This window comes from Amblyomma mixtum, chromosome 2 (genome assembly GCF_055824585.1).
Source record: "Amblyomma mixtum isolate Tamu chromosome 2, ASM5582458v1, whole genome shotgun sequence".
Lineage (NCBI taxonomy): Eukaryota > Metazoa > Arthropoda > Arachnida > Ixodida > Ixodidae > Amblyomma > Amblyomma mixtum.
The window spans coordinates 253,444,010-253,453,116 of NC_143013.1; the positions used below are offsets into that span (position 1 = coordinate 253,444,010).

Genomic DNA, 9,107 nt, shown 5'->3' on the forward strand with positions numbered 1-9,107 from the left:
CCTCCCGGTGATATCAAGTTTAAGGCTGTAAGCTTTCCCTCTAGATATAATAAGGAACGCTATGATAGCGCTAGGCCGTTATCTAGGGACGCCAGAGGTCGCGGGAAGCTATACTGCGGGGAGGGCGCGGAATCCTTTCCTTCCTGACTTCCCATTTAAAAGTGCGCCCGCCGGCGGAACTGCTGTCCAGTCGCACTCATCCGTTTTGCGGTCCTTTTCGAGGAAGCACCGCTGCTCCACAACAGCCGCTGCCATGCCCGCCACCCTGTACAGCATGCCCTTAAGCCCATCCTGCATATTTGTGCGCTCGCTCGCCAAGCACTTGGGTGTTGAGCTGACCCTCAGGGACATCGACTTTGTGAAGAGGGAGCAATACACCGATGACTACCTCATGGTTCGTGGGCGTGGCTTGTTCGTTCTAATGTGCACGTTTTTAATGCGAAAGCTTTAGTGGCCTGTCAAGCTAATGTCATGGGCACCGCAATTTTCACCTTCAAGTATACATCAAGTGGCAGCCACGTGACATACCACGTGACTCGCTGCAGCTGCCGCCGCCTTGGCAGCTGTGGCCACGTGACTAACCACGTGACTAAACTCGTGACTAACCACGTGACTCGCCTTTTGCTGAAAAAAGGGGGCCGGCGCCGCAATCGCGGCATTCGCGTTCAAGTTCTCGCTACGGACGGAGCGCGTGGCCGGAGCAGTCTACGTTGTCGGGACGATTTCGCTACACCACGCTTACCAAACTGCAACCATTTTTTTAAATTTCTTCTTGTTAACCCAAGTGTTCGAGATGCTTATCCAGTTTGAAAATATTTGGTTACTTGTCCGCATTGAGGAAGGGACGTAATCCTTTTCTTGCGCGCAGTAAGTTTCTACACAGCAGCGTCCCTTTGCCCTTCCTCACGCCGAGAATATCGCATTACACGTTAAAAACCTCTTCCGCCAGGTAGCTCTCTTAAATCGTCGCTCAAGACGTGTGTTACGGTGTTTGTGATGAAACCTCGGGGCAGAAGTTGATTTTCCACGTCCACTCCGACTTTCTATTTCTCTGCTCCTGCTCATTTTCCATACCGTGTGCTCCTTCCGCCGCCTAAAAGGCCAGTGGATACAGGGTGTTACATTCTCATTCGTATTAGTTTCATTGCAGTGCTTATTTTTTGAAAGCAATGTCCATTATTATTCTGTGGTGTCCATTCTCTCACGTCATGTAGTCGACCAGTCTCCAGCAGGTCTTCTATTTCCTCTTCCTCTCCTCTTCTATTGTTGGCCAAGTTCTACACGTTCGCTACAGAAGAGGGCGCTGCACCACCGCTTTATTTTGCACTGTTGCCTTTGCCTTGCCTTTGCTCGGTGCATATTTACGCGAATTTATAACAGCAACTGTCAGCGTGCTTAAACTAAACGCTGGTCAGCGTCATTTGACTGACGTCACCGCCACGCGTCGTTGGTCACTGCAGCATAGAGTAACATAGCAGTAAAGAGCGGACACTCCCGTAGGCCCCAGCGGCCGACTTTTGTGCACAGCGCACCTAGCGGACCCGGGGAAACGCACTGGCCTCAGAGATGATAGACACTAACAGGAATCTTGGAGGCTCTACTTTCATTGCGTCTTGTGCGTTCTCCACTTTCGCTGAGGAGGCGGTGTCACATTGCCCAGCTGAGCAGCCGGCCACCAGCGTGACGATTACGGAGCACGCAACGATTATCCAGGTTTCGACGTGCAACGCTCGTCAAAAGCGTTTGGCTTTGATCGCTTGCCTGGACGCCGCGGCGAACACGTCACCCACAAGCCGCAAAGGCGTTATGCCACGCATCGCGTGCGCTTGGCAAGCGGCAGTGAACCTACTACGTGCATTCTGTCAGGGTGACAATGAGCGCGTCAGTCACTCCGCAGAAGGAAGCCAGGACATGCCAAGACCATACTTTTTCTTTTTTTTTATTTGCACGTTCAGTGCCATCTGGCGGAAACGGGGAAGCGCCGAACTCGGCCGCGAAAGGGCCGGAGTGTCCGCTCTTTACTTTTATGTTACTCTATGACTGCAGCCGAGACAGTGCTATCCTTAGGTATCCTTAGTTGTGAGATCACTCTTGGCGTCCAGGGGGAGGGGAAAGGGTGATGTGGGACGATGGGGAGGGGAAGATGGATGATGCAGTCGCCCGGTGTCTACGTCGTTGCTGCAGTCGTGGTCCAGGTCAGGAGGCGCACAGCCGTTCTTCTCATTAATTCCACCCCTCCGTTCACTTTAAACCGGCTGCGCCCACTAATCTCTACCCTTGCCTTCCCTCCTTACTGTCTTTTACCACGCGGCGAGGGTAGTAGGCAAGCTAGGAGGGGTTCTTCTTCTCACTTCTCTTATCATTCTCCAATATCCACTCTCATTTTCTCGTCTCGATATTCCCACTCGCTTATATTCCTTTCCGTACTCGTTTCAAAGGCTCATTTCCCCGCAGCGCATTGTCATTGCCTACCTCTATTTCTAACACCCTTTTGTCTGCCTTTTTTGTGTTCCAATCATAGTCATATAACACCTTATTACTATATATACTGGAAATGTTACTATAGCCATCAGTGAAGAAAAAAGCGGCTTCTTCCCTTCAGTGGACCACCTTCCAGCCAATGGTGTCGGCCGATTCTCACGAACCGGCTTGCATGGCAATCTAGGGAATGGTAGATCAAAGCAGGAATTACCCTCCCCGCCTCTTCCTCTTCCTCCGTAGTCTTCCTCCGTCATTGTTAGGCCACTGTTTGCATTGTCGCCCAACTCAAGGTAGCCCGTTCATGAGAATCAGCCTCCGCCATTGGCTGAAAGAGGGTCCCGTTACGGCAGAAAGCCGCTTTTTTTTTTTTTTTCTGGCTCTTTGTCCGACTATAACAGCGTTTAGAGCTCTATTGCTTCAACAGTTGGGAAATCAGGCCCTTCTTTCCGCAATCAGGGCCGGAGTGTACACGACCTTTATTTACCTCCCTCCCTTGAAAATAGCAACGCGTCAGTCCGATTCACTGCATACTAGTTGGGCACACTACGGCTGTTCTTTTGCAGTGTTCTCTCCTGTTTTTCCGCTCGCCACCGATATTCTGCATCTGGTTGTTTTTCAGCTGAACCCGTTCGGCAAGGTGCCCACCCTTGACGACAACGGCTTCGTGGTTTACCAGAGGTACGTCTCCGTTCAGTATCTCATCTCGGCACTGCACTAAACTAATACTGCTGACCAGACTGCGCGCGTTGGCTTTCCTGGTACAGCTCTGCAACTGTTCTCCGTCAAGTGCCGACGACAATCTTTGTTATCCCTGCGTGCCACTTCCCTCTAGATATTGCCACGTATCATTGCAGTGTCCGTTCGTTCGCGCAAGGCCGCAGGAAAGCGGTGTTTTCATTTTTGTTCGTGACGCGAGAAGCGACCAGACTAATCTCGATTGATCACAGCCATGCCGAGCTGCATCTATATGTTTCCAGATTGCTCTGGATGATCTCGACCTTTTATCTGGAAGTTTCCTTGCCGGCTTTAAATTGAAGGATGCCGCGAGCAGCGGGCATTCGTAGATCGACGATTGACGAGCACGCTTGTTGCTTACGCCGCCACAGAGTGATTCAGTTCTTTTTGCGGGCGCAAGTCAGCCCTAATAAAGAGCTTCGTTTGCAAGTATTTCTGGTGTCTTCCTGACCGCTGGACTGCCGTCACTACAACGTGACAATATGCTCCGCATCTTTCTGAACGATCGCGCTGCTCCCGCGCAGCGCTGTTGCGGCAAGCTGAACTGTGGCCTTTTGGGAAACGGCAGTCATTGTAGGCCCCTATAAGTCTAACATAACTAAATAACTTCTCTAATCTCTGTAGCATACTTGCGGCAGCAGTTGCCATTCTTAGACCCGCTCTTGTTCATTTTTGGCGAGCAGATTACACAACGAACGTTCCTAATCGCACTTGCAACGAAATCTCTGTGCACATTTCAGCATTATAGCTCTGCAGGCTCTTTCACCTAAGGATTTACACACAGACTTTATTTCGCATAGCATTGTCAGCGGTGTATAACGTCAGAATACAGTAGAAACTTACTAACTAGAATATGAGAGAAGCCAACAGCCAAAGAAACCAAGGAGCACAGGGGATTTTTTTTTAATTTATTTGTTTTTTTGTGTGGTGTTGATCAAGTAAGAATATTACTGAATATGTTGTCGCTTGAAGCTAATTGATTAGAAAAAAAAATCCCCTGTGCTCCTTGGTTTCTGTGGCTGTTGGCTTCTCTCATATTTATAACGAGTCCCTCATTCCCCTTCCCTTGTTTACTTAACTAGCATATGCTTACCTAATAATGAATGCAACTTTTTAACTATGACTGTTAGACTCCTTAATTATTCAGAGGCAAGTAGCCCACCATAAATAATATTCATATCAGTTGTAGAATTTCGACAACGCGGTTACCCTCGGCGCTGTGGCCCAAACAATTTTGGCTACATATTGCTCTTTTAAAAGCTTCAGGCAAAGCAACCTCGCCAGTGCATGTAACTGGTCGAACTAGCCGATATTTGTTGTGCCATAGCGGCGAGGTTAACCGTTTTTTCGAGCTTCTAAAAACTCTTATTGATATTACTCACGGTGGACTACACGACTCTCAATAATTAATGAGTCTAACAGTTCTATTCCTAAGTTGTAAGCCAAAGTTATATTCCATATTCGGCCCCGCCGCGGTGGCTCAGTGGTTACGGCGCTCAGCTGCTGGCCCGAAAGACGCGGGTTCGATCTCGGCCGCGGCGGCCGAATTTCGATGAAGGCGAAATCCTAGAGGCCCGTGTACTGTGCGATGTCAGTTCACGTTCAAGAAACCCCAGGTGGTCGAAATTTCCGGAGCCCTTCACTACGGCGTCCCTCATAGCCTGAGTTGCTTTGGGACGCTAAACCCCAATAAACCAAACCAAACCTATTCCATATCAGTTAACCAGCCTGCTAGCAAGCACTTCCTAGGTATTCTGATGTACTACGGCGCTGACAATGCTATGTCGAAAAAGCGCTCTTCGTACTCAAAAAGCATATTTTGAAAAAATGCGTAAAATCATAGGTGAAACACCCGGTATACTGTGTCTACGCACCATCTATATGACATACGCCCTCATGCCCCTCTTTCACATCGCTTGTCATTCACTCTGCTCTTTCTCCAGAGGGGGATCTTGCTCACATTTCCGTTCCCAGCTCGCACCACTTGTCTCTGACCACGTTATTTCTTGTCCTCCAGCAACGCCATCGCCTACTACCTGCTGCGCAACTACGCCCCCGAGTCTGAGCTTTACCCGGACTGCCACAAGGAACGTGCTCGCATCGACCAGGTTCTGGCCACCGTGGCCTACACGCTTCCCTGCTATCTATTCAGATTCTATGTGAGTTCCCGTGCTGTTAACTCCTGCTCTCTCATATCCGTGCAGGCTTACGCGGCCTACGTCCTACACGTGATGCCTGTCACTTTCTACCCCGATCGCTGTTCGTCTTGGCGGCACCTTCCTCGCTCACTTTCACCCCTTGCGTTGCAATATTTCTCATCTCTCCTCCGTATAATCGATCGTCACTGATAAGTCATGTGCACAGCTGCTGCGAAGATGACATTACCATCCCCGCACTTGTAGATGCTACGCACCTGCCAACTCTCTCCTTCGTTTCCTATGGCTATTTACACCACCCTTCCCCTTCACCTGCATACGATCAACCACATAGGCCTCCATGCGTTCTTCGTCCATTCCGCGCTTCACGCAGCCATTTCGGGAATCAATTCTGGCCGTCTTTACCCTCTCTAATGCTCACGGCAGAGCAGCACCTTTGCGCTGTATTCTCTTCTGATCTGAATTCGTCGTTTCAACTGCTCGCTGCTTTATTGCTTCTCGCACTGTCTCTACTAACTCAGTTCTCGCTTCTTCTCAGCTGTTTTTGTTTCCACTCCTTGCAGAACACTATCCTCTCTGCGGACAGCAAGCCAACTGAGGAGATCATCAGCACGTTTGAGCAGACCTACGTCCAGGGCTTCGAGCCCCTCGTCAGTGACGGCGAGTTCGCCATCGGTGACAAGCTCACCCTCGCTGACCTGTCAATCATTTCCCACCTTAGTACCGCTCTAGAGGTGAGCCTGCTTCGAAATTTAAAAAAAAAAAACATGATCTAACTACAGCACGCGACACACGAACCATTAACCGTAACTGCCACGCGGGGTCTCTAGTTACGTGTCAGCACGACTCCCCCCCAGCAAACCTCCCCTCGCCCCAGTGCACAATTTCGCATTCTTGCCAGCAAATATCTTCACCTTAGGGCCTCTGTCTCACTGGGTTAAATGTCGCGTCTGCTTGTCGCGGAAGCCACGTCATCAACATGGCGTGCTTTGTATCCTGTGCCTCGGCTTCAGTAGCATGCTGTTCACACTTTTAGAGCAACAGCTCAATGCTACTCAAAGCAAAACTCGAGTTTCAGTCCCTTTGCGTGTTTGACGTTGAAGTGGCCTTCTGACTTAGCAATTTCATAGCAGCAGCCCTAAGACAGATGTCGAAGCAAACTTTGACTACAGCCAATGCGATAGTGTCTGAAAATTAGACCCGAGTCGATTCCAAAATGTGGTCAGTCCTACCCCCCCCCCCCCCCCCGCCCCCTCAATTTAACCTTCGTCGATTTGTGCAAAAATCGATGTTCGACCTAGTTTTAACGTTCCTAATACTATGGTAGTCTACGAATTTGACCCGGGTCACCAGCCGCAAGCAACAAGTCAAGCCAAGATGTAAGAAACAGCCAAATCATAGTACAAGAAAAACAGCTGTCGCTCGACCATTCGGTAAAACATTCTTAGACCGCAGTTGCTTTTTTTTTTTTTTTGCCTTCCCTCCCTGGGCTTTCGTTCGCTCCACTTGATCTCTGCCCATAAGACTGCCACCAGCACTCTTCTTAACGAGTTTTTTTTTTTTTTTTCAGGCCGGATTCGTGGACCATGCCAAGTTCCCCAAGCTGGTAAACTACTACCAGCGCGTCACGTCCCAGCTGCCCTATTTCGAGGAAGTGCACAGGACAAGCACTACATTTTTCAAGCAGCACTGGGCTTGGCTCAAAAGGAAAGCTTTAGCTGAAGCAATTCCTTCCTGGTAACATAGAATACACAATAAAAGGTTTCCTGCCAATGCCGCTATTCGCGTCTTTCATCTCGAATCCCGCTAGGGCAGTATTCTTGCGACTGATCTAAACACGTTCTGTGCAGGGGCCGATTTATGAGTGGTGGCTGGACGGAGTAGTTGGGAGGAGACGGGGGATCTACAGTCATGCCCTCTTATAACGGCCGAAGGTATAGGTAACGCTCTCTTATTACGAACGAGTGTGGTGCTAACGTCAAAGTATGCATCTGGAGAATGGCAAGTAGTCTCAGTTACAAAGAACTCTAGCCGCTCTACTCTGTTAGCGCAAACAAGGTTGCGCTGTAAGGTGGCTCTGGAAGTAGAAAAACTTTCGCTTCCAGTGACTGCGGAGTCCGAGAAGAGTCTCTTTCGCAAACGGAGTGTCTAGCGTTCCGTCCAGACGGAACATTTTCTGCTGCTGCAGTTCCGTCCAGACGGAATATATACTGCAGCTAGAGTTCCGTCCATACAATAGATAGTTTGTTTCACGTACGTGGAAGCTTCATGTATGTACAGCGCTTACGGTCACCAGTGCGCATGCGCAGAACGTGAAGTGTCTGCGTGGGTCGCACGGACTTAGGTGAGATTCGGATCTTTGCGTTGCGGTCGTCACATTGTACGTGGCGTTGGCAAGATGGCGGCGCCCTGCCTGCCCGCTTCACAACGATAACAGCTTCGTCGCTAATCCCTCGACGCGGTATCGTGCTGTAAACTGCTGTGCTTGCCTTCGGTTGGTCCCTTCTTGCTCTCGCATGAAGTTTTAGGTGAGAACTAGCTTTTGATTACCAGATAGAAATCTGTTTCAGCAGCTCCGAAGTCTGACGAAGAAGCGTTTGTGGTCGTCATAGCAACGAGTGTGCCGATGCTCTCGCGAGACCATGCGAATCTCAAATCGGCACAGTCGGCGGGAAAAGCAAAACGGTGCACGTTTCGGCTCCATACGCACACGTCGTCAACATGAGTGGGACACCAGCGCGCCTTCGCTTCTCGAAAAGCGATGATTTAAATATGCTGCGGGCCCTGAGGGAATGCAATCCCTTTGAAGACAACGTGCAACACGCAGGGCGGCGGAATGAAATCGCTCAACGTTTGTCAGAAGAAAGGGGGAAAGCATTTGCCGCCCGCACTGTGGCTTGGCCTAGCTCCGCTCCAAGCAGCTCGACTAAACCGCGCCCACCTGGATCGAGCGCGCGGTGGTTACTAAACAAAATTAGTTTTCTTTATCTGTACTGGATGGCGCGGCACAACATGCTAGCGCATTTTTTAGGTTCAATGGCAGATGTACACAGTTTGCGTCCTGTACGTGTAGGTAAAACTGTACGAAGCGACAATAGCGTACGCTACGTAGACTGCTCACGTTTACGTTCGTGAAGGTTCTACGTACGTGAAACTAAAACTGTCTAAAGTCCGTACTGTCCATACTATACAAAATGGGTGATTACTATCCACATAAAGCATTTCTTTGGCTTTGGAATAACCACTTGACAAAGCCGTATTCAGATGTTCTCTCTACGCATGTATACGGCACCAAAATATTTGTCCGCGTACTGTGTTTAGTTACATCCTCGAAGGTATAACTTCCGTGCATGCATGCAGGATGGGGAAAATGACTCTGTTGGAAGAAGAGTGCAGAAACTCTTCGCGAATTGATGTGAAACCCTGCCGCTGTTTGTGCTGCAAGATGACGCAGCGCGAAAGAGTCTAAGACGTACACAAACGGTCAACAAGCATTATGCAAACGCACCAACAAACCCAAGCCAAAACTCATTCTATTTCCATTTCTCACTGACTGCTTGGAAAATAAAACGATGCAGCAGAATATCCTGTCACACATTAGGCGGAACAAGGTTGCCACTGTTTTAAATGGACATGCAAAAGTCTCCAAGCAAGCTGGTTTCCCATACCCTAACGCCAGCTTTAATTCCGTCTTGAACTAATTCTTGTGGCAGATAATGCTTGACAGAACCGTAT

The 9,107-nt window shown here is 49.4% G+C and overlaps 1 protein-coding gene across 1 annotated transcript; it reads left to right on the plus strand.

Annotated features, from left to right (window-relative positions):
• Positions 1 to 253: 253 nt before the first annotated feature.
• On the plus strand, positions 254 to 7,113 carry LOC149363539 (glutathione S-transferase 4-like). The gene is made up of 5 exons (XM_089568567.1): positions 254 to 394; positions 3,101 to 3,159; positions 5,234 to 5,375; positions 5,936 to 6,106; positions 6,943 to 7,113. The coding sequence occupies exons 1-5, from the start codon at positions 254 to 256 to the stop codon at positions 7,111 to 7,113; spliced, it is 684 nt and encodes a 227-aa protein (XP_089424693.1).
• Positions 7,114 to 9,107: the final 1,994 nt, after the last annotated feature.